Source organism: Engystomops pustulosus, chromosome 2 (assembly GCF_040894005.1).
Source record: "Engystomops pustulosus chromosome 2, aEngPut4.maternal, whole genome shotgun sequence".
NCBI classification, from domain to species: Eukaryota; Metazoa; Chordata; class Amphibia; order Anura; family Leptodactylidae; genus Engystomops; species Engystomops pustulosus.
The window spans coordinates 17,339,655-17,365,580 of NC_092412.1; the positions used below are offsets into that span (position 1 = coordinate 17,339,655).

Below are 25,926 nucleotides of genomic sequence, written 5' to 3' on the forward strand. Positions count from 1 at the left end.
TCCCACCCTAACACAGGAAAGGGCGTGCCCTGGGGGCTCCACGTGCGGCGCCGCCTGCGCTGATTAGCCTGCTGGAGCGTCAATCTTTCCTGTAAGCAATCAGTGAAGCGGCAATACGCATGCGCATGCTTGTAGCGTTGAGTCCTGACGACGGCGCCAAATCTGTCAGTGGCCTAAACACCGGGAGATCCGGGACGGAGGAGAAGCCATGGACGAGCTGTACCTGGAGAACATCGACGAGCTCGTCACCGACCACAACAAGATCGTAAGGGAGCGCCGCCATGATGGTTAACCCCTCCACTGCTGAGACCTAGTGACCACTCCATTGCTATATACCCCTCAGCCCCCTGTATATAGTGACCCCTCCACTGCTATATACTGTATATACCCCTCAGCCCCCTGTATATAGTGACCCCTCCACTGCTATATACTGTATATACCCCTCAGCCCCCTGTATATAGTGACCCCTCCACTGCTATATACTGTATATACCCCTCAGCCCCCTGTATATAGTGACCCCTCCACTGCTATATACTGTATATACCCCTCAGCCCCCTGTATATAGTGACCCCTCCACTGCTATATACTGTATATACCCCTCAGCCCCCTGTATATAGTGACCCCTCCACTGCTATATACTGTATATACCCCTCAGCCCCCTGTATATAGTGACCCCTCCACTGCTATATACTGTATATACCCCTCAGCCCCCTGTATATAGTGACCCCTCCACTGCTATATACTGTATATACCCCTCAGACCCCTGTATATAGTGACCCCTCCACTGCTATAAACTGTATATACCCCTCAGCCTCCTGTATATAGTGACCCCTCCACTGCTATATACTGTATATACCCCTCAGCCCGTTGTATATAGTGACCCCTCTACTGCTATATACTGTATGTACCCCTCAGCCCCCTGTATATAGTGACCCCTCCACTGCTATATACTGTATATACCCCTCAGCCCCCTGTATATAGTGACCCCTCCACTGCTATATACTGTATATACCCCTCAGCCCCCTGTATATAGTGACCCCTCCACTGCTATATACTGTATATACCCCTCAGCCCCCTGTATATAGTGACCCCTCCACTGCTATATACTGTATGTACCCCTCAGCCCCCTGTATATAGTGACCCCTCCACTGCTATATACTGTATATACCCCTCAGCCCCCTGTATATAGTGACCCCTCCACTGCTATATACTGTATATACCCCTCAGCCCCCTGTATATAGTGACCCCTCCACTGCTATATACTGTATATACCCCTCAGCCCCCTGTATATAGTGACCCCTCCACTGCTATATACTGTATATACTCCTCAGCCCTCTGTATATAGTGACCCCTCCACTGCTATATACTGTATATACTCCTCAGCCCTCTGTATATAGTGACCCCTCCACTGCTATATACTGTATATACTCCTCAGCCCTCTGTATATAGTGACCCCTCCACTGCTATATACTGTATATACCCCTCAGCCCCCTGTATATAGTGACCCCTCCACTGCTATATACTGTATATACTCCTCAGCCCTCTGTATATAGTGACCCCTCCACTGCTATATACTGTATATACTCCTCAGCCCTCTGTATATAGTGACCCCTCCACTGCTATATACTGTATATACCCCTCAGCCCCCTGTATATAGTGACCCCTCCACTGCTATATACTGTATATACCCCTCGGCCCCCTGTATATAGTGACCCCTCCACTGCTATATACTGTATATACCCCTCAGCCCCCTGTATATAGTGACCCCTCCACTGCTATATACTGTATATACTCCTCAGCCCTCTGTATATAGTGACCCCTCCACTGCTATATACTGTATATACTCCTCAGCCTCCTGTATATAGTGACCCCTCTACTGCTATATACTGTATATACCCCTCAGCCCCCTGTATATAGTGACCCCTCTACTGCTATATACTGTATATACCCCTCAGCCCCCTGTATATAGTGACCCCTCCACTGCTATATACTGTATATACCCCTCAGCCCCCTTTATATAGTGACCCCTCTACTGCTATATACTGTATATACTCCTCAGCCCTCTGTATATAGTGACCCCTCCACTGCTATATACTGTATATACCCCTCAGCCTCCTGTATATAGTGACCCCCCTACTGCTATATACTGTATATACCCCTCGGCCCCCTGTATATAGTGACCCCTCTACTGCTATATACTGTATATACCCCTCAGCCTCAAGTATATAGTGACCCCTCTACTGCTATATACTGTATATACTCCTCAGCCCTCTGTATATAGTGACCCCTCCACTGCTATATACTGTATATACCCCTCAGCCCCCTGTATATAGTGACCCCTCTACTGCTATATACTGTATATACCCCTCAGCCCTCTGTATATAGTGACCCCTCCACTGCTATATACTGTATATACCCCTCAGCCTCCTGTATATAGTGACCCCTCTACTGCTATATACTGTATATACCCCTCAGCCCCCTGTATATAGTGTCCCCTCCACTGCTATATACTGTATATACCCCTCAGCCCCCTGTATATAGTGACCCCTCCACTGCTATATACTGTATATACTCCTCAGCCCTCTGTATATAGTGACCCCTCCACTGCTATATACTGTATATACTCCTCAGCCCTCTGTATATAGTGACCCCTCTACTGCTATATACTGTATATACCCCTCATCCCTCTGTATATAGTGACCCCTCCACTGCTATATACTGTATATACCCCTCAGCCTCCTGTATATAGTGACCCCTCTACTGCTATATACTGTATATACCCCTCAGCCCCCTGTATATAGTGACCCCTCTACTGCTATATACTGTATATACCCCTCAGCCTCAAGTATATAGTGACCCCTCTACTGCTATATACTGTATATACCCCTCAGCCCCCTGTATATAGTGACCCCTCCACTGCTATATACTGTATATACCCCTCAGCCCCCTTTATATAGTGACCCCTCTACTGCTATATACTGTATATACTCCTCAGCCCTCTGTATATAGTGACCCCTCCACTGCTATATACTGTATATACCCCTCAGCCCGTCGTATATAGTGACCCCTCCACTGCTATATACTGTATATACCCTGCAGCCCCCTGTATATAGTGACCCCTCCACTGCTATATACTGTATATACCCCTCAGCCCCCTGTATATAGTGACCCCTCTACTGCTATGTACTGTATATACCCTGCAGCCTCCTGTATATAGTGACCCCTCCACTGCTATATACTGTATATAGCCATCAGCCCCCTGTATATAGTGACCCCTCCACTGCTATATACTGTATATACCCCTCAGCCCCCTGTATATAGTGACCCCTCCACTGCTATATACTGTATATACCCTGCAGCCCCCTGTATATAGTGACCCCTCCACTGCTATATACTGTATATACCCCTCAGCCCCCTGTATATAGTGACCCCTCCACTGCTATATACTGTATATACTCCTCAGCCCTCTATATATAGTGATCCCTCCACCGCTATATACTGTGTATACCCCTCAGACCCCTGTATATAGTGACCCCTCCACTGCTATATACTGTATGTACCCCTCAGCCCCCTGTATATAGTGACCCCTCCACTGCTATATACCCCTCAGCCTCCTGTATATAGTGACCCCTCCACTGCTATATACTGTATATACCCCTCAGACCCCTGTATATAGTGACCCCTCCACTGCTATATACTGTATATACCCCTCAGACCCCTGTATATAGTGACCCCTCCACTGCTATATACTGTATATACCCCTCAGCCCCCTGTATATAGTGACCCCTCCACTGCTATATACTGTATATACCCCTCAGCCCCCTGTATATAGTGACCCCTCCAGCGCTATATACTGTATATACCCCTCAGCCTCCTGTATATAGTGACCCCTCCACTGCTATATACTGTATATACCCTGCAGCCCCCTGTATATAGTGACCCCTCCACTGCTATATACTGTATATACCCTGCAGCCCCCTGTATATAGTGACCCCTCCACTGCTATATACTGTATATACCCCTCAACCCCCTGTATGTAGTGACCCCTCCACTGCTATATACTGTATATACCCCTCAGCCCCCTGTATATAGTGACCCCTCCACTGCTATATACTGTATATACCCCTCAGCCCCCTGTATATAGTGACCCCTCCACTGCTATATACTGTATATACCCCTCAGACCCCTGTATATAGTGACCCCTCCACTGCTATATACTGTATATACCCCTCAGCCTCCTGTATATAGTGACCCCTCCACTGCTATATACTGTATATACCCCTCAGCCCCCTGTATATAGTGACCCCTCTACTGCTATATACTGTATATACCCCTCAGCCTCCTGTATATAGTGACCCCTCCACTGCTATATACTGTATATACCCCTCAGCCCCCTGTATATAGTGACCCCTCCACTGCTATATACTGTATATACCCCTCAGCCCCCTGTATATAGTGACCCCTCCACTGCTATATACTGTATATACCCCTCAGCCCCCTGTATATAGTGACCCCTCCACTGCTATATACTGTATATACTCCTCAGCCCTCTGTATATAGTGACCCCTCCACTGCTATATACTGTATATACTCCTCAGCCCCCTGTATATAGTGACCCCTCCACTGCTATATACTGTATATACTCCTCAGCCCTCTGTATATAGTGACCCCTCCACTGCTATATACTGTATATACTCCTCAGCCTCCTGTATATAGTGACCCCTCTACTGCTATATACTGTATATACCCCTCAGCCCCCTGTATATAGTGACCCCTCCACTGCTATATACTGTATATACCCCTCAGCCTCCTGTATATAGTGACCCCTCCACTGCTATATACTGTATATACCCCTCAGCCCCCTGTATATAGTGACCCCTCTACTGCTATATACTGTATATACCCCTCAGCCCCCCTGTATATAGTGACCCCTCCACTGCTATATACTGTATATACCCCTCAGCCCCCTGTATATAGTGACCCCTCCACCGCTATATACTGTATATACCCCTCAGCCCCCTGTATATAGTGACCCCTCCACTGCTATATACTGTATATACCCCTCAGCCCCCCTGTATATAGTGACCCCTCCACTGCTATATACTGTATATACCCCTCAGCCCCCTGTATATAGTGACCCCTCCACTGCTATATACTGTATGTACCCCTCAGCCCCCTGTATATAGTGACCCCTCCACTGCTATATACTGTATGTACCCCTCAGCCCCCTGTATATAGTGACCCCTCCACTGCTATATACTGTATGTACCCCTCAGACCCCTGTATATAGTGACCCCTCCACTGCTATATACTGTATATACCCCTCAGCCTCCTGTATATAGTGACCCCTCCACTGCTATATACTGTATATACCCCTCAGACCCCTGTATATAGTGACCCCTCCACTGCTATATACTGTATATACCCCTCAGCCTCCTGTATATAGTGACCCCTTTACTGCTATATACCCCTCAGCCTCCTGTATATAGTGACCCCTCCACTGCTATATACTGTATATACCCCTCAGCCTCCTGTTTATAGTGACCCCTTTACTGCTATATACCCCTCAGCCTCCTGTATATAGTGACCCCTCCACTGCTATATACTGTATATACCCCTCAGACCCCTGTATATAGTGACCCCTCCACTGCTATATACTGTATATACCCCTCAGCCTCCTGTATATAGTGACCCCTTTACTGCTATATACCCCTCAGCCTCCTGTATATAGTGACCCCTCCACTGCTATATACTGTATATACCCCTCAGCCTCCTGTTTATAGTGACCCCTTTACTGCTATATACCCCTCAGCCTCCTGTATATAGTGACCCCTCCACTGCTATATACTGTATATACCCCTCAGACCCCTGTATATAGTGACCCATCCACTGCTATATACTGTATATACCCCTCAGCCTCCTGTATATAGTGACCCCTCCACTGCTATATACTGTATATACCCCTCAGCCTCCTGTATATAGTGACCCCTCCACTGCTATATACTGTATATACCCCTCAGGCCCCTGTATATAGTGACCCCTCCACTGCTATATACTGTGTATACCCCTCAGCCTCCTGTATATAGTGACCCCTCCACTGCTATATACTGTATATACCCCTCAGCCTCCTGTATATAGTGACCCCTCCACTGCTATATACTGTATATACCCCTCAGCCCCCTGTATATAGTGACCCCTCCACTGCTATATACTGTATGTACCCCTCAGCCTCCTGTATATAGTGACCCCTCCACTGCTATATACTGTATATACCCCTCAGCCTCCTGTATATAGTGACCCCTCCACTGCTATATACTGTATATACCCCTCAGGCCCCTGTATATAGTGACCCCTCCACTGCTATATACTGTGTATACCCCTCAGCCTCCTGTATATAGTGACCCCTCTACTGCTATATACTGTATATACCCCTCAGCCTCCTGTATATAGTGACCCCTCCACTGCTATATACTGTATATACCCCTCAGCCCCCTGTATATAGTGACCCCTCCACTGCTATATACTGTATGTACCCCTCAGCCCCCTGTATATAGTGACCCCTCCACTGCTATATACTGTAAATACCCCTCAGCCCCCTGTATATAGTGACCCCTCCACTGCTATATACTGTATATACCCCTCAGCCCCCCTGTATATAGTGACCCCTCCACTGCTATATACTGTATGTACCCCTCAGCCCCCTGTATATAGTGACCCCTCCACCGCTATATACTGTATATACCCCTCAGCCCCCTGTATATAGTGACCCCTCCACTGCTATATACTGTATATACCCCTCAGCCCCCCTGTATATAGTGACCCCTCCACTGCTATATACTGTATATACCCCTCAGCCCCCTGTATATAGTGACCCCTCCACTGCTATATACTGTATGTACCCCTCAGCCCCCTGTATATAGTGACCCCTCCACTGCTATATACTGTATGTACCCCTCAGACCCCTGTATATAGTGACCCCTCCACTGCTATATACTGTATATACCCCTCAGCCTCCTGTATATAGTGACCCCTCCACTGCTATATACTGTATATACCCCTCAGCCTCCTGTATATAGTGACCCCTCCACTGCTATATACTGTATATACCCCTCAGACCCCTGTATATAGTGACCCCTCCACTGCTATATACTGTATATACCCCTCAGCCTCCTGTATATAGTGACCCCTTTACTGCTATATACCCCTCAGCCTCCTGTATATAGTGACCCCTCCACTGCTATATACTGTATATACCCCTCAGCCTCCTGTTTATAGTGACCCCTTTACTGCTATATACCCCTCAGCCTCCTGTATATAGTGACCCCTCCACTGCTATATACTGTATATACCCCTCAGACCCCTGTATATAGTGACCCATCCACTGCTATATACTGTATATACCCCTCAGCCTCCTGTATATAGTGACCCCTCCACTGCTATATACTGTATATACCCCTCAGCCTCCTGTATATAGTGACCCCTCCACTGCTATATACTGTATATACCCCTCAGGCCCCTGTATATAGTGACCCCTCCACTGCTATATACTGTGTATACCCCTCAGCCTCCTGTATATAGTGACCCCTCCACTGCTATATACTGTATATACCCCTCAGCCTCCTGTATATAGTGACCCCTCCACTGCTATATACTGTATATACCCCTCAGCCCCCTGTATATAGTGACCCCTCCACTGCTATATACTGTATGTACCCCTCAGCCTCCTGTATATAGTGACCCCTCCACTGCTATATACTGTATATACCCCTCAGCCTCCTGTATATAGTGACCCCTCCACTGCTATATACTGTATATACCCCTCAGGCCCCTGTATATAGTGACCCCTCCACTGCTATATACTGTATATACCCCTCAGCCTCCTGTATATAGTGACCCCTCCACTGCTATATACTGTATATACCCCTCAGGCCCCTGTATATAGTGACCCCTCCACTGCTATATACTGTGTATACCCCTCAGCCTCCTGTATATAGTGACCCCTCCACTGCTATATACTGTATATACTCCTCAGCCCCCTGTATATAGTGACCCCTCCACTGCTATATACTGTATGTACCCCTCAGCCCCCTGTATATAGTGACCCCTCCACTGCTATATACTGTAAATACCCCTCAGCCCCCTGTATATAGTGACCCCTCCACTGCTATATACTGTATATACTCCTCAGCCTCCTGTATATAGTGACCCCTCCACTGCTATATACTGTATATACCCCTCAGCCTCCTGTATATAGTGACCCCTCTACTGCTATATACTGTATATACCCCTCAGCCCCCCTGTATATAGTGACCCCTCCCCTTCTCTCTTCTAGGTGACGTATAAATGGCTCAGCCACACTCTGGGGGTTCATGTCAATCAGGCCAAGCAGTGAGTATCTGGGTGCATGCTGGGAGTTGTAGTGTTACTGGCGGTAAGGAGAACCTGTAGGGACTGGATCTACATGGAACCAGTCATCAGGTGTGACCATGTAGACTGCAGCACAGAGCACAGCAGTGTGAGGACACATTGCCCCATGCGATCCTGGAATATAAATCACAGTCCTGCTGTTACTAACAACCTACACAAAGGTTTGATTACACATCTCTCCAGGAGCAATGGCAGCACAGAGCACAGCAGTGTGAGGGCACACCCACAGTACATTCCTGGAATATAAATCTGTATATCACAGTCCTGCTGCTACTAATAACCTACACTGAGGTGTGATTGCACATCTCTGCAGGGGCTGCAGCCTGTATGGTCCCACCTGCTGACAGGCTCCCGATGAGTTGGGGGCCCGTGCTCTGTGAGGGGTGTGTATTCCTCTTCCCTCTCTCTTACAGGATGCTTTATGATTATGTGACTCGTAAGAGGAAGGAGAACCAGAGCGCACAGGTGCACGTCACCTACCTGCTGAGCGGGAAGAGTCTGCAGGATGGACACCCTGTGAGTATCTGATCACCTGTGCATAGCGTGCGCCTCTATATAGTAATGTCTCCCTGGTCATGTGATGTCATACAGGTGCACAGCTCGTTAGTAACAGAGTAATAAGAGCTGAATATTATTACTAGTCATGTGACATCACATCACTGGGGATGTAACGAGCGGTGCACCTGTGCGACATCACATGACCGAGGATACAAAGAGCCATGCACTTGTGTGACATCACATGACCGAGGATACAAAGAGCCGTGCACTTGTGCGACATCACATGACCGAGGATACAAAGAGCCGCGCACCTGTGTGACATCACATGACCAAGGATACAAAGAGCCGCGCACCTGTGTGACATCACATGACTGGGGATGTAACGAGCCCTGCACCTGTGCGACATCACATGACCAAGGATACAAAGAGCCGCGCACCTGTGTGACATCACATGACTGGGGATGTAACGAGCCCTGCACCTGTGTGACATCACATGACCGAGGATACAAAGAGCCGCGCACCTGTGTGACATCACATGACGGGGGATATAACGAGCCGTGCACCTGTGTGACATCACATGATGGGGGATATAACGAGCTGTGCACCTGTGTGACATCACATGACCAGGGATATAACGGGCCGTGCACCTGTGTGACATCACATGACCAAGGATACAGGGAGCCTTGCACCTGTGTGACATCACATGAAACTTACTGGAGATAAAATTAAACTTTCTATAGAAGGACAGCAAGCAGAGATCATGAAAACCCTGAGGAATAGACACAGAAACTATATTGGGAAATGGTACAACTTTTCATCATACAAACGATATCAATTTACTGAAATTAGAGAATCCCTTCACAGGTAACCTGTCAGCATAACTTACCCCATAAATCTCACACCCCCTTCAGAAAGGGGGGGGCGGGAATTTCCTTTCTAGAAATGTCATTCATTTATCTATTGAAAAAGAAATACAGAAGAGTCGTATTTTACTTGAGATTAGTTAAGATCTTCGGTTCTGTAGCACCTAGGAGCTTGCTGCTGGTGTCATGTTAAAGATGGGAATCTTATCATTGAGATCACCGCAGGCTGAACCAGGAAGAGGCTTGTAAGGACATGGTTGGAAATGCAATCTGCAGATTAGGATCCTATCGCTTTAACTTTCTATCTTTAGACCAGATGATGGGGATGCTTCCCCCTGCAGCCTCTAAACTTGACTCATCTCAGGGAAAAAGGACTCTTCCCTGCTCATTGTCACATGACGTTGTGGGAGAATTTTTACATGGAAACAGATGGTATTTTGCAGAAAAAAAGGGAATTCTATAGGAAATTTCATCCCTCACCTTCAGTGTTCTTATAAAATCTGCTGACAGGTTCCCTTCAAGGATTTGCATCCAACCAAGGTGATGGAAGGCGATTTCTGTTATTTGTACAGATGTTACTAATGTGTTGTTGTGTGTTGCAGTACCACAAGGTGGCGGTAGTGAGGGAGGAGAAGCTGGAAGGTACAGTTCACACCTGAAGTCTCAGGTTGTTGTGTTTTTGTTCCTCTCGGATCTTGTAACCTCCAGGATTTGTGATTGCAGCTGCTAAATCCAAGCTGTGTGTGGTGGCCAGCGTCCACGTGTACAGCATCCAGAAAGCCACGCTGAAAGACAGCGCCCCCCTCTACAGCACAGACTATGACATCACCAAGAACAACCTCCACAACTGCAACAAGTACTTACCTCTAGGTGTCCTGCACCTCCCCCCAACACTGTGGTCAGAAGATGCTAAACCTAACGCTGTGTCCTTACAGGTTCAGCGCCATCCATTGCCCGGCCGCTGTGCCCAGGACCCCGGAGGAGATCGCCCAGCTCCAGAGACCCCAACCCAACGAGGTGGAAACCGTCTCCATCAACGGGTGCAAGTCACCACCTGCCACCAAAGCTGCACCCCAGCAACCCAAAGGCATCATGGGAATGTTCTCCCGCCCATCCTCCAAATCCCAAGAATCTCAGAAAGACACAAAGACAGAAGTCAAAGAAGCTGAAGTAAGTAATTACACTGCAGAGCTGCACTCACTATTCTGCTGCTGGTGCAGTACCTGTGTACATACATGACATTACTTATCCTGTACTGATCCTGAGTTACCTCCTGTATTATACTCCAGAGCTGCACTCACTATGCTGCTGCTGGTGCAGTCACTGTGTACATACATGACATTACTTATCCTGTACTGATCCTGAGTTACATCCTGTATTATACTCCAGAGCTGCACTCACTATTCTGCTGCTGGTGCAGTCACTGTGTACATACATGACATTACTTAGGCTATATTCACACGAACGTATGGGGGACGTATATACGGCCGATATACGTCCCCCATACACTTCTATGGGCGCACGGCACCGTACCGTTCCATACCCGGGAAAAAGATAGGACATGTCCTATCTTTTCCCGTAATACGGCGCCGTGCGCCATAGGTTGCTATGGAGAGGGGCGGGGGTGAGCTGCGCTCACCTCCTCCTCCTCTCCCCGTACACTGCCGTTGCCCGCTACGGTACGGTACGGGCGGGCAACGGCAGTGTGAATATAGCCTTATCCTGTACTGATCCTGAGTTACATCCTGTATTATACCCCAGAGCTGCACTCACTATTCTGCTGCTGGTGCAGTCACTGTGTACATACATGACATTACTTATCCTGTACTGATCCTGAGTTACATGCTGTATTATACCCCAGAGCTGCACTCACTATTCTGCTGCTAGTGCAGTCACTGTGTACATACATGACATTACTTATCCTGTATTGATCCTGAGTTACATCCTGTATTATACCCCAGAGCTGCACTCACTATTCTGCTGCTGGTGCAGTCACTGTGTACATACATGACATTACTTATCCTGTACTGATCCTGAGTTACATCCTGTATTATACTCCAGAGCTGCACTCACTATTCTGCTGCTGGCGCAGTCACTGTGTACATACATGACATTACTTATCCTGTACTGATCCTGAGTTACATCCTGTATTATACCCCAGAGCTGCACTCACTATTCTGCTGCTAGTGCAGTCACTGTGTACATACATGACATTACTTATCCTGTACTGATCCTGAGTTACATCCTGTATTATACCCCAGAGCTGCACTCACTATTCTGCTGCTGGTGCAGTCACTGTGTACATACATGACATCACTTATCCTGTACTGATCCTGAGTTACATCCTGTATTATACTCCAGAGCTGCACTCACTATTCTGCTGCTGGCGCAGTCACTGTGTACATACATGACATTACTTATCCTGTACTGATCCTGAGTTACATCCTGTATTATACTCCAGAGCTGCACTCACTATTCTGCTGGTGGTGCAGTCACTGTGTACATACATGACATTACTTATCCTGTACTGATCCTGAGTTACATCCTGTATTATACCCCAGAGCTGCACTCACTATTCTGCTGCTGGTGCCGTCACTGTGTACATACATGACATCACTTATCCTGTACTGATCCTGAGTTACATCCTGTATTATACTCCAGAGCTGCACTCACTATTCTGCTGCTGGCGCAGTCACTGTGTACATACATGACATTACTTATCCTGTACTGATCCTGAGTTACATCCTGTATTATACTCCAGAGCTGCACTCACTATTCTGCTGCTGGCGCAGTCACTGTGTACATACATGACATTACTTATCCTGTACTGATCCTGAGTTACATCCTGTATTATACCCCAGAGCTGCACTCACTATTCTGCTGGTGCAGTCACTGTGTACATACATGACATTACTTATCCTGTACTGATCCTGAGTTACATCCTGTACTATACCCCAGAGCTGCACTCACTATTCTGCTGGTGCAGTCACTGTGTACATACATGACATTACTTATCCTGTACTGATCCTGAGTTACATCCTGTACTATACCCCAGAGCTGCACTCACTATTCTGCTGGTGCAGTCACTGTGTACATACATGACATTACTTATCCTGTACTGATCCTGAGTTACATCCTGTATTATACTCCAGAGCTGCACTCACTATTCTGCTGCTGGTGCAGTCACTGTGTACATACATGACATTACTTATCCTGTACTGATCCTGAGTTACATCCTGTATTATGCCCCAGAGCTGCACTCACTATTCTGCTGCTGGTGCAGTCACTGTGTACATACATGACATTACTTATCCTGTAGTGATCCTGAGTTACATCCTGTATTATACCCCAGAGCTGCACTCACTATTCTGCTGCTGGTGCAGTCACTGTGTACATACATGACATTACTTATCCTGTACTGATCCTGAGTTACATCCTGTATTATACTCCAGAGCTGCACTCACTATTCTGCTGCTGGTGCAGTCACTGTGTGCATACATGACATTACTTATCCTGTACTGATCCTGAGTTACATCCTATATTATACTCCAGAGCTGCACTCACTATTCTGCTGCTGGTGCAGTCACTGTGTACATACATGACATTACTTATCCTGTAGTGATCCTGAGTTACATCCTGTATTATACCCCAGAGCTGCACTCACTGTTCTGCTGCTGGTGCAGTCACTGTGTACATGCATGACATTACTTATCCTGTACTGATCCTGAGTTACATCCTGTATTATACTCCAGAGCTGCACTCACTATTCTGCTACTGGTGCAGTCACTGTGTACATACATGACATTACTTATCCTGTACTGATCCTGAGTTACATCCTGTATTATACTCCAGAGCTGCACTCACTATTCTGCTGCTGGTGCAGTCACTGTGTACATACATGACATTACTTATCCTGTACTGATCCTGAGTTACATCCTGTATTATACCCCAGAGCTGCACTCACTATTCTGCTGCTGGTGCAGTCACTATGTACATACATGACATTACTTATCCTGTACTGATCCTGAGTTACATCCTGTATTATACCCTAGAGCTGCACTCACTATTCTGTTGCTGGTGCAGTCACTGTGTACATACATGACATTACTTATCCTGTACTGATCCTGGGTTACATCCTGTATTATACTCCAGAGCTGCACTCACTATTCTGCTGCTGGTGCAGTCACTGTGTACATACATGACATCACTTATCCTGTACTGATCCTGAGTTACATCCTGTATTATACTCCAGAGCTGCACTCACTATTCTGCTGCTGGTGCAGTCACTGTGTACATACATGACATTACTTATCCTGTACTGATCCTGAGTTACATCCTGTATTATACTCCAGAGCTGCACTCACTATTCTGCTGCTGGTGCAGTCACTGTGTACATACATGATGTGTATATAACCAGCACATCTTCTTTCTCCAGGTTCCTCAGACAAGCAGTAGACAATCTGGTAAATCTTCGGCCATGAGTAATTTCTTTGGTAAAGCTTCTATGAGTAAGTGATGTTCCTGGATTTGGTTTTAACCCTTTCGTGGCCGGTGCCGGTTCATGCTGACATTGTGATTTTTTTTTCTTCTCTCAGATAAAGTTAAGGAGTCTCCTACCCAGAGTGAACCCCTGAAGGAGGAGAAGGCAGCGCCTCCGCCCGTCCAAGCCGCTCCTCCGGAGAACAAAGAAATAGAAAGTGAACCCCCAAAAGCAGTGGCTAAAAACAAGAAAAGGTGACGGCAGCTGACGGGCATTAAAGGGGTTAAGCACATGGCTGCTGGTGACCTATATGTGGGGGTTGTAGTCATATCAGCAGAACCCTGCTACGGCTTACACTCGGGGGTGAAGCAGATTATACAGATTTGTAACCTCACCAAATTCACTGGAGGTTTGCCCTCACACTGCTGTGCTCTGTGTTCCCTGCATTGAGCAGCTCCACATCTTCTCCCCTCAGCTCAGAGTATAATCTTCTGCAATATTTGGGTGACTACTACAGCAGTTGCTCAAATTGTAGAGGCTGTGTAATAGTTCATTCCAGAGAGCACAGCAGTGTGAGGAATACCCCACCTGGTACAATCCTGTGTTTTAAATCCATATATCAGTCCTGCTTCTACTAACAACCTACACAAAGGTATGATTACACCGAACTCCAGGAACAATACCCAACATTGGCTGCAGAGAGCACAGAATACAGCAGTGTGAGGACACGCCCTAGTATAATCCTGGAATGTAGCTCCATATATCACAGTCCTGCTATTAATAACCTGTACAAAGGTATGATTACACCGAACTCCAGGGACAATACCCAACATTGGCTGCAGAGTGCACAGAATACAGCAGTGTGAGGACACGCCCCAGTATAATCCTGGAATGTAGCTCCATATATCACAGTCCTGCTGCTATTAATAACCTGCACAAAGGTATGATTACACCGAACTCCAGGAACAATACCCAACATTGGCTGCAGAGAGCACAGAATACAGCAGTGTGAGGACACGCCCTAGTATAATCCTGGAATGTAGCTCCATATATCACAGTCCTGCTTCTACTAACAACCTGCACAAAGGTATTATTACACATTCCTCCAGGAACAATACTCAACATTGGCTGCAGAGAGCACAGAATACAGCAGTGTGAGGACACGCCCCAGTATAATCCTGGAATGTAGCTCCATATATCACAGTCCTGCTGCTATTAATAACCTGCACAAAGGTATGATTACACCGAACTCCAGGAACAATACCTAACGGTGGCTGTGATCTTCATGGTCACACTTGCTGACAGAGCAAAGGGGAAAGGTTATGGATTTGGTAAGTGCTAAGAGCCCAGCAGTGTGAGGACTTGACAGATAGGAAAGACGAAGGACTGAAATCTCATGAGTGCTCATAATGGACGCCCCCAACAATCAGATTCTTATCCTCTGGACATAAGTATTTTATAACCTGTAGATTAGAACTTTTCACTTTAGTGCAGTCTCCTTATATGTCCTGTGGACAGAGGGGGCGCTATTTCTAGATAAAGCTATCGCCATGGTTACCACATTTTGGACATCTCCTTTAACAGCTTCTTCCTTTTCTGTTCTCTCAGTAAATCGAAGCGGGTTGATCTGTCGGACAGCGATGAGGAGCCGGACCGACTGGTGAAGAAGAGGAGGCGCATCAAGAAGCCGCAGCCGGACAGCAGTGACGATGAGGACGGTGAGTGGCCATGTATGGCGGTGACGAGGTGGGTGAGTGGCCATGTATGGCGGTGACGAGGTGGGTGAGTGGCCATGTATGGCGGTGACGAGGTGGGTGAGTGGCCATGTATGGCGGTGACCTGGTGATGAGGTGGGTGAGTGGCCATGTATGGCGGTGACCTGGTGACGAGGTGGGTGAGTGGCCATGTATGGCGGTGACCTGGTGACGAGGTGGGTGAGTGGCCATGTATGGCGGTGACCTGGTGATGAGGTGGGTGAGTGGCCATGTATGGCGGTGACCTGGTGACGAGGAGGGTGAGTGGCCATGTATGGCGGTGACCTGGTGACGAGGAGGGTGAGTGGCCATGTATGGCGGTGACCTGGTGATGACGTGCGAGAGTGGCCATGTATGGCGGTGACCTGGTGACGAGGTGGGTGAGTGGCCACGTATAGCGGTGACGAGGTGGGTGAGTGGCCACTTATGGCGGTGACCTGGTAACGAGGAGGGTGAGTGGCCACGTATGGCGGTGACCTGGTGATGACGTGCGAGAGTGGCCACGTATGGCGGTGACCTGGTGATGAGGTGGGTGAGTGGCCACGTATGGCGGTGACCTGGTGACGAGGTGGGTGAGTGGCCACGTATGGCGGTGACCTGGTGACGACGTGGGTGAGTGGCCACGTATGGCGGTGACCTGGTGACGAGGAGGGTGGGTGGCCACGTATGGCGGTGACGAGGAGGGTGGGTGGCCACGTATGGCGGTGACGAGGAGGGTGGGTGGCCACGTATGGCGGTGACGAGGAGGGTGAGTGGCCACGTATGGCGGTGACGAGGAGGGTGAGTGGCCACGTATGGCGGTGACGAGGAGGGTGAGTGGCCACGTATGGCGGTGACGAGGAGGGTGAGTGGCCACGTATGGCGGTGACGAGGAGGGTGAGTGGCCACGTATGGCGGTGACGAGGAGGGTGAGTGGCCACGTATGGCGGTGACGAGGAGGGTGAGTGGCCACGTATGGCGGTGACGAGGAGGGTGAGTGGCCACGTATGGCGGTGACCTGGTGACGACGTGCGAGAGTGGCCACGTATGGCGGTGATCTGCCTGTGCTGGCGTTTTACACCTTCTCCGTGTTTATGTAATTTCCCGCTGCACCATCTGCCACAACACAACATCCATCCCATGAATGAGCTAGTGGCGGTCTCTACGCCGCAGCCACGTCAGTGCCCCCCACCACCTGGTGTCACCCGCTGGTCATTCCTCGGCCCACCGGTCCTTTCATGTCTGTTTGTTTTCCTCACTATCCCGCCAGGAAGGAGATTTGGCGCTCAGAGCCGCGGTAATGAGAGCTGACGGCAGCCGCTGTGCCCAGGGGTTAAGTGTGCGGCCCCCCGAGCCCCCGACCTCCGCTGCGTCACCCTCCCTTTATCTCTGCTCTTCTCCCTCCCCCTCACTGGGTTTCCCTTTTATCTCTGTCGCCTTTTACCGAACTGTAAAAGGTCACCTGTCACAAGACGTTAGCGCTGACCCGGCAGCTACATGGAGAGATGCTTAAAGGGGCAACTTTTCTTAAAGGGGTTTTTTAGACTTTGCCTTTTTACAAAAGTCCTGTAACCTCCCAATATCAAAGGTGCAGCTTACAGGACCACTATGGGATGGTTCAGGGCACAATTGGTCTTGCACTCTATAGCTTGGGGGGTCCAACCCCAAGGATCGGGAAGGTAATTCTCAAGCCACATAATTGGGAATAAATTGCTGATCAGTGGATCCTTTGCTGGGTCCCTGCTGTGGGTCTTCTGGTTCTGTCTTCATTCCTGGTAAGTGGATGTTATGGCACTGCCCCTTTAAGATGAACAGCCTAGATCCTCTCTTGCCAAAGCACGCCTGCCCCTTTAAGCAGTGACGGACGCCTCGGCATTGTGCCTGGGTTACATTGTCCCGGTCCATAATTCCTGATGATTCTAAGGGATGGCTCCAGGTAGAGGATAACCTTTCTGAATGATGAGGGTCCAACTCTCTGTTCTGTACCTTCAGCAGGTCCCACACCTCCAGAAGTGAAGACCCCATCTCCTCCCCCAGCACATCCTGTTGTGAAGATGGAGACAGAACCGGAACCACAAGTGAGAGAGCAGGTGCAGGTAGGAAGAGAGGACCAGAATCCAGCTAATTTGTGGTGCCTGCCATCACCCAGCTTTCCCAGAACCAGATGTAATTCCTATATTGGCCACTAGAGGGCGCTCACACTCTCTCTTCTCACTAGACGCTGTCTGGGGAAAAGAGGCGGAAAAGGAAACGTGTCCTGAAATCCAAGACTTTCCTGGACGAGGAGGGATGCATGGGTAAGATGTAGTCGTAGTCAGGGGGTGGGTACTGCAACATTGATATGGTGCAACCAAACCACTGTAATGGAACTACAAGTGCCCTGCAGGGGGGAAGCGTCAGCTGGCTAGACACGCTGGGAGTTGTAGTTTGAGTAGCTCTCTGCTTACTGTCAGTGAATGGAAACCTCTTTGTCTATTCTTGTTACAAATTTTATTTTATTTTTTTTGACTGGTTTCTCAGAGCTGCAGGTTTGTTACTATTGCATCCAGTGTAGACAATTGTAAACTCGGCTGCATCACAATATTTTTCTTTTTTACATTGTTGATTACATTGTTGGTTACATTGAATTGTCCAGAATGGATACAGTGGTAACAAACCATCAGCTCTGATAAGTGATGGGTTCAAATAGGATTTCTAGTCCATCCTTCTCCCACAGCTGAGGATTTGTTACCATTGCATCACTGGTGAGTACTATTCTCTGTAAGCTGAACACGGCTGCCGCACCAAATCTTAAGGTTTTTTCCTACAGTGCATTGAATACAGTTGTAACAAATCACCTGCTCTGAGAAGTACAAAGCCACATATCCTCTGCTACAGGGGGTCCCTGCTGCCTCGCCCCTGGGGGTAGGGGTCCCCATCTCTACCGGAGCTCAGTTATTCTTATGAAATACTCCATAGTCTTCTTCCCCAGAAGCTCAAAACAATATAGGGAGAGGAATTTTATACTTGTTACTTCTCAGAGCTGAGGGTTTGTTACAATCTTATGCCATTTAACCAGTTTGTAGGCTAATGTTTGTAGGTAGAATGATTTCCACCTTTCGAGGTGTTTCCTGCAGAGCGTTGCACTAGGCGGGGATCACATTGGGACGTGTGTGTGACCTCCTCCTTGCTGACTTTTCCCTCTTGTCTCCCAGTGACGGAGAAGGTTTACGAGAGCGAGTCCTGCACAGACAGCGGCGAGGACTTCACCGCGACCAAACCTTCCGCAAAACCGTCCGCCAAACCCGAGACCAAGGCGGAGCCTAAGACCGCAAAGAAAACGGCCGCCACCAGCAAGGGGACGAAGCAGGCCTCCATCATGGGCTTCTTCCAGAAGAAGTGAACGCACCCCCCCACCACCAACAGAGACTGGCACCGCAGAGCCCCTGGAAGTGTCCCCCCTGTAAATATCACTAAAGACCCTCATTCCCGTTACTGAAGTAGTCGCCCTCCTAGTATGTGGTTATATGGTGGGGACATACCTCACTGCTGCCTACCTGTGCTGTTCAGGATCATGGGAAAGGAGGATGTGTATGACGAGGTAGGTTTATCTGGGAAAGCTGTGTGATGAGCTGCTTCCCCAGACCTTCCCTGCTCCCACGTTATGGCTACATAATGGAAAGCTGGGACAGAATCTCAGTGGTCACCCAGCTTTTCCCAGGACATTTTCAGGGGATTGTGTTATAATATTGTAAATTTTCTATATTTTTATATGCTGTGTATTATATGACGGCTATTGCTGTAGCTAAGGGTGGGCTCAAGGGGGGGAGCACCCTAATATGTGGAGTGGGTCAACTGTACACAAAGGGGCGCCCACGTTGTGGCTGTTACCGGTTGTATCCATTAAAATGTGATGAACAGCGGCTTCCACTGTGTAAATCTTGATCCGTTTGGGTCACTGCTGAAATACTCTGGGCGGAGAGTGTGGCTGTACTTGTGAGGGGTAAGCGCTAGACCATAAAGCAGCACAGAGTATTTCAGGAGCAGTTCTGGTGAGAGGTAAGTGCTGCAGTATAAAGCAGCACAGAGTATTTCAGGAGCAGTTCTGGTGAGAGGTAAGTGCTGCAGTATAAAGCAGCACAGAGTATTTCAGGAGCAGTTCTGGTGAGAGGTAAGTGCTGCAGTATAAAGCAGCACAGAGTATTTCAGGAGCAGTTCTGGTGAGAGGTAAGTGCTGCAGTATAAAGCGGCGCAGAGTATTTCAGGAGCAGTTCTGGTGAGAGGTAAGTGCTGCAGTATAAAGCGGCGCAGAGTATTTCAGGAGCAGTTCTGGTGAGAGGTAAGTGCTGCAGTATAAAGCAGCACAGAGTATTTCAGGAGCAGTTCTGGTGAGAGGTAAGTGCTGCAGTATAAAGCGGCGCAGAGTATTTCAGGTTCTTTACTGGTGAGAGGTAAGTGCTGGATTATAAAGCGCAGTATATCAGATGCAGAGTGTGCTAGAGTATTTGGGTCCATCGCTCCAGTATAGCTCACACTTCTGGTTCTGGACTTGCACATGTTGCTGCAATGCTCTCCTCTCCCCACTAGAGGGCAGTGACGTTGCACCCTGCAGCCCATCTCCTGCTCTGCAGCTGCCTGTACTGTCCTCCCTCTGTGTCTCTTGCAATCTGAGAAGGATCTAGAGCAGTGATGGCGAACCTTTTAGAGACCGAGTGCCCAAACTGCAACCCAAAACCTAATGACTTATCGCAAAGTGCCAGTACGGCAATTTAACCTGAAAACTGACGGTTTAGTTTAGAATCAATTTACACAGGACTGCCTGAGCTCAGATTCCAGCAGTCCTATACACACTGAAACGCCACTTTTACACCATTTTACATCACATAAAAGAGTAATAAAAAGTTATCAAAAGGTCACGCAGTCCTAAAAATGGTAGCAATGAAAACAACGGCTCATTAAGCAAAAAACTCACACCTCCCCAGCTCCGTGCACTAAAGTTATTAGCGCCACAAGATGGCGAAACTATTTTCTTTTTCGTACACTGTTTTAATTATAGAAAAAGCATTAAAACACAATAAAACCTACAAAAATCACTGTGATAGGACCGAACCAAAGAATAAAGGACACAAATGATTTGGAGCAGCAAAAGTATTAAAATCTACAGCTTCCCAGTACACGACATGGAATAATAAATGACAAGTAAAATATGTTACGCAAAATATAAGCCCTCACACAGGTATATATAAATGCACATATAAATTTATAATATAATATGCATATACATAATTACATACATAAAAATACATATGTTACTTACTCTTGCTCAGGTGTCTGTTGTTCCAGGGGGGGGGGATGCAGCATCTGGAGTTCTGGGCAGTTTGGTTATGAGGCATGAGTTCCAGGGGAGAGGGTGATGGGGGGGGGGGGGGCAGTGACCGGAGTTGAGCGGGGGGGGGGGCGCTAGTGAGAGCGGCCGGAGTTCTTGCGGGGGGGGGGGGGGCAGTGACCGGAGTCGAGCGGGGGGGGGGGGGGTTGAATTGCGATAGCGGGCAGAACAGGCTGGGGTTCGGGGGCGGGGGGGGGGGTGTGCTTGTGGTAGTGCTTGTGGCGCAGTTTGTGCACTGACTTTCGGCCCGGTTGCGGGCGGAGTTTTATGGGAGGTGCGGGAGCGGGCAGGAAATCAGCCTTCCTATCTATCTGTGGAAGCGCCGAAGTAAAAAAAAAAAAAAAAATACACTCACCTGAGACTCGGCGTTCCTCCGGCTGATCACTGCAGCACACACGGAGTAAGGTTCCCCAGCGCTGGCAGCGTAATGACATCATTTCGCTGCCAGCGCTGGGACGCTTACCGTCCTGTGCGCTGCTGTGATCGGAGTGACAGAGGAGGCAGTGTCGGCGCCCTGCACTGTCATGGCTGTTAGCAGTATCGGAGCGCAGCTCCGATACTGCTAGCAGCCATGACAACCAGGTGTGGACAGTGGTTGTCCGCACCTGGCAGTGGTTGGGAGGATGGGGCGCGTGCCAGCAGTGAGGGCTCTGCGTGCCCTCTCTGGCACGCGTGCCATAGGTTCGCCACCGCTGATCTAGAGGATTGTATGGTGTCTCTAAGGGTCCAAAGAGAAAAATGTGGAGTAGCCGCGCCCAAGTCCTGATGCTTTATGGCGTCTCGTCAGTGACAGTCGTGATAAAATGGGTCGACTCCACAAACATATAATAAATTGCAAAATTCCCTTTAAATGTCTGTCCTAGTCCTGATCTAAGGATTTAGGACAGGGGTGAGCAACATTTATTGGTCCAAGGGCCCCATTGTCATACTGCTCAGGGGCCACATCAGTAACCAGCACCCTAGACGCACCAAAAACCACAAAATGCCACCCCCAGAAATTACACCCCATTATAGACAGACCTCGGGTTACCTACAAGATTGGTTCTTCAGGTTTCTACTTTTAAGTTAAATTTGTATGTAAGTCAGATCTGGTATATTTTATAATTGTAGCGGCAGACAAATTTTATTTTTGTCCCGGTGAATATTGGATTTAAAAATGTTTCTTAATTTTTTTTTTTTCTTTTTGCTGTCATGGGAACAAAGATTTGTAACAAAACTTGATTGCAGCCTGGGATTAATCACTTGTCCCTGTCACCTCTACCTGTTGGAGCAGCTCACAAGGATCCCATCCCAGCCTTTATCTAGTTACTTCATACATTAATCATTATAAAATCATCTTTTCTTTATTATGTAAATGAGGCTGGTCACATGGTCAGAGGCAGGGATGTCACCCCTGTTACCCCTCCCCTCTCCTCCCCCTGCTCATGTCTGTGTGTAATGTATAGTAAAGCATGGCTGGTGTGTGTGCTGCATCTGCTGACATGCTGCATCCTCCTAATATACAGGTGAGACACACAGACATCAGCTACACAAGTACCTGACATGTTCTGCTATAACATGGCTGCCTGGAGCTGCTGTATCTCTCCTATGCACATACACACACACATGCACACACAGGCTGCAGGGGGCGTGGCCACCAGCACCAGGAAGCACATCATTATACAGCCTCACATCATTATACAGGCTGTCAGTCATGCACTGGGGGTGTGGCTGTGCCTCCCACTCATAAATAAGATGGACAGCACGAATATGCTAATGCTTCATTGGACATTTCACAGGTCATTTGCATACAGCTTTAGGACCTCATTGCTTAGGTTTACAGGCATGTAGAGGGACAATGAAGGGATAGAGGCAATGCTCTCTAATGGCAGTTTATGAAAATATATTTAGTTTAGGGGGGTTATTTGGCATGACGGGTTCTCTTTAAAGTAACATCCAGAGGGATTAGGGGTCGGATGTCCTGAAGTCAGGGACCACCTGTACAGCACATAATACCAACCCCGCAACTAAATGCTGTATTCAGAGCAGACCATGATAATAATGGAGTGACCCTCCCTCCCCCCTCCTTCTAGAGAAGACACATCGTGCAGGACACCCCAGGGCTGTGGAGTCTTGGGACAAGTGTCCCATAAGTACTATACTCTCTATACTAGTCCATTTCCAAATATCTGGGTAGTTCTCATCTATGACTATAGCTGCATCACCCAATAAATGGTAACAAGCTGCCCCAAATATATATATATATATATATATATATATATAGGAAATGGTCAAGCGTTCACCCATGACTGTCAATTTGTCGTAAAAACGAATTCCTCCAATTGGCAATGATTAAAGGAAAGATCCATCCTGATAAACCAGGGACATTACTCCTAGATCCAGGCACCGGGACTGTGGTATCTTCTTATATGTGTTATCCATGGCCTCCTTCCTTCTAACATCAACTTTTAAAATGATGTTAATGAGCCAGAAGGACTCCTGTGGGGGTGTTACCAGAGCCCCTCATGCTCTGTCTTCACAGGCTGTTACACTGTCTCACCCTCCCCCTGCTCCCGCAGCGCTTCTCAGAACGGCCAACACATTGGGGCAGATTTATCAAGCAGTCTGAAAGTCAGAATATTTCTAGTTGCCCATGGAAACCAATCACAGCTCCCCTTTAAAATATTCATGAGCACTGGTAAAATGAAAGCTGAGCTGTGATTGGTTGCCATGGGCAACTGGAAATATTCTGACTTTGACTGACTGATAAATCTGCTCCTTTATGGATTTTGAAAAGAGGGGAGCAAAAACACAAGTTTGTCATTTGTTAAGAGCGCAGTTTTTTTTATAAGCTCCCCCCCCCCCCCTTTAAAAGTCTGTAACTTTTCATTTTTCCGTTCGCATAGCTGTGAAAAATTCCCAATGCGGTGGAACTGGCAAAAAAAACAACGCATTTTCTTGTGGGCTCAGTTTTTATGGACTTCACTGTGCGCTTTAAATAATACGTGTACTTTCTTCTTTCGGTCGGTACAATCACGGTGATACCACATTTATACGGTATTCTTGCCATATACTGCAATACTACGTTTTTACATATGATCTATTACAGTGTGCCACTGGCACATTGTAACAGATCAGCATAAAATGAGCAGCCTCACATAAAGACCCAAGGTTGTCACTGATAGTCGCTCCCCGGTGACCTGACAGGAAGCGACAAGCAAAAACAACATGACAGCACCCATGCTCCACTGTGGTTATGAGTGCCACTGAGGGTGCTAGCGTTGGGTAATTGCTGCAATATGTAGCAAACTCCGTGTCTGTATGACTTCATATTTCCTTAACAACTACATGATGTACCTCTGGCAGGAAGCTTGGTGAACTCCCCCCCCCATACAGCAGTTTCGGCACATATGGGGCAATTTTACACTCCTGAGAAATTGGGGATCAAACTTTTCAGAGCGTTAAGTCATTTTAACCATTGTTGATGTATAATTTTTGAGAGCAACTGAACGTGTGTTTTTTTTTTTTTTGTTTTTTTTAAATAACTTCTAATCGCTTCTTTTTTTTTTTGTTTGTTTGTTTTAACCCCTGTGAAACACTTTTAAAGGGGTAACAAACTTCCTAAAAATTGTTCTACATTGAGTGAAGCAGCTTCTATAATGGAGTAATTCATGGGAGGTTGTGTTTTTTTTTTTGTTTGTTTTTTTTTTTTTCACACCCCCCCCATTCTATTATACGGGCTTCTCAAAATTGCTGAAAACCGAGCAGGTCCCTCACAACGGGGAAAATGTGTAAAATCGTTCCTAAATTTCTTAGCCTCCTAATATCCTACGAAAATGAGAGGGCAGAATCCGATCAATGTATAGCAGGCATCCGGTAAATATTAAAACAGATTTCACCCAAACGCTTTGATAACTAAGAAGAAGTTGGGGGGGGGGGAGGGGGGCAAAAAAACAGAAAACTTTCAAACTTTTTAACCAAGTGCAATGTGTAATGAGCTTGGTTATATGAAAATGTTCCAAAGTTATAACTTTGCATTAAAGGTAAAAATAAGGGGTTAACGTAGACCCCCATAGCGGCTCCCTAGATGTTAAGAAATAATTGCCATTAAAACAAATAATTTGCCTGAAAAAGATTGTAACGTAGCATAGACATTCCTTTAGGTAATCCGTGTATCCATTGTACCTATTATAGGATTGTAAACCCACCATTGAAATTAACACACTCGGAATAAATGCATATTTAAAAACTCTGATTTTAAAGTTTTGCCCTTATCCCTACATAGTTCCTTTTCCGTTTCTGCAATGTTAAAAAAAAAAATAATTTTTGTTTTTTATCGGACTCAAATCAGGAGAGTTCTGCGAGTCCAAGTGGTTACTGCATTGCCCCACCTACTTGTTCCTGATTGACAGGTGTCACTGCTAGCACATGCTGCTGTATGGTACATTGAGAGAGACATCGGTTACATTATTGGGCACTTCATCTCTTCTTACCACGGTGATGTCATTAAAGGTCCATTTACATTTGCCTCACCTACCCTATGTGTGTATCTGATCACATGAAATCGCAGCAGCCTCCATA

The 25,926-nt window shown here is 47.4% G+C and overlaps 1 protein-coding gene across 2 annotated transcripts; it reads left to right on the top strand.

Annotated features, from left to right (window-relative positions):
- The first annotated feature begins 36 nt into the window (after positions 1-36).
- POLD3 (DNA polymerase delta 3, accessory subunit) lies at positions 37-19,903 on the top strand. 2 transcript variants are annotated; one of them, XM_072133806.1, is made up of 12 exons: positions 37-265; positions 8,333-8,388; positions 8,841-8,943; positions 10,391-10,430; positions 10,512-10,644; positions 10,724-10,958; positions 14,224-14,296; positions 14,384-14,522; positions 15,877-15,986; positions 17,994-18,097; positions 18,220-18,298; positions 19,196-19,903. In XM_072133806.1, exons 1-12 carry the CDS (start codon positions 209-211, stop codon positions 19,381-19,383), a joined length of 1,317 nt encoding a protein of 438 aa, XP_071989907.1. In that variant the 5' UTR covers positions 37-208; the 3' UTR covers positions 19,384-19,903. The 2 variants fall into 2 exon arrangements, with proteins under 2 accessions (XP_071989907.1, XP_071989908.1); XM_072133807.1 differs by having other exon boundaries at positions 17,997-18,097.
- The last annotated feature ends 6,023 nt before the right edge of the window (positions 19,904-25,926 follow it).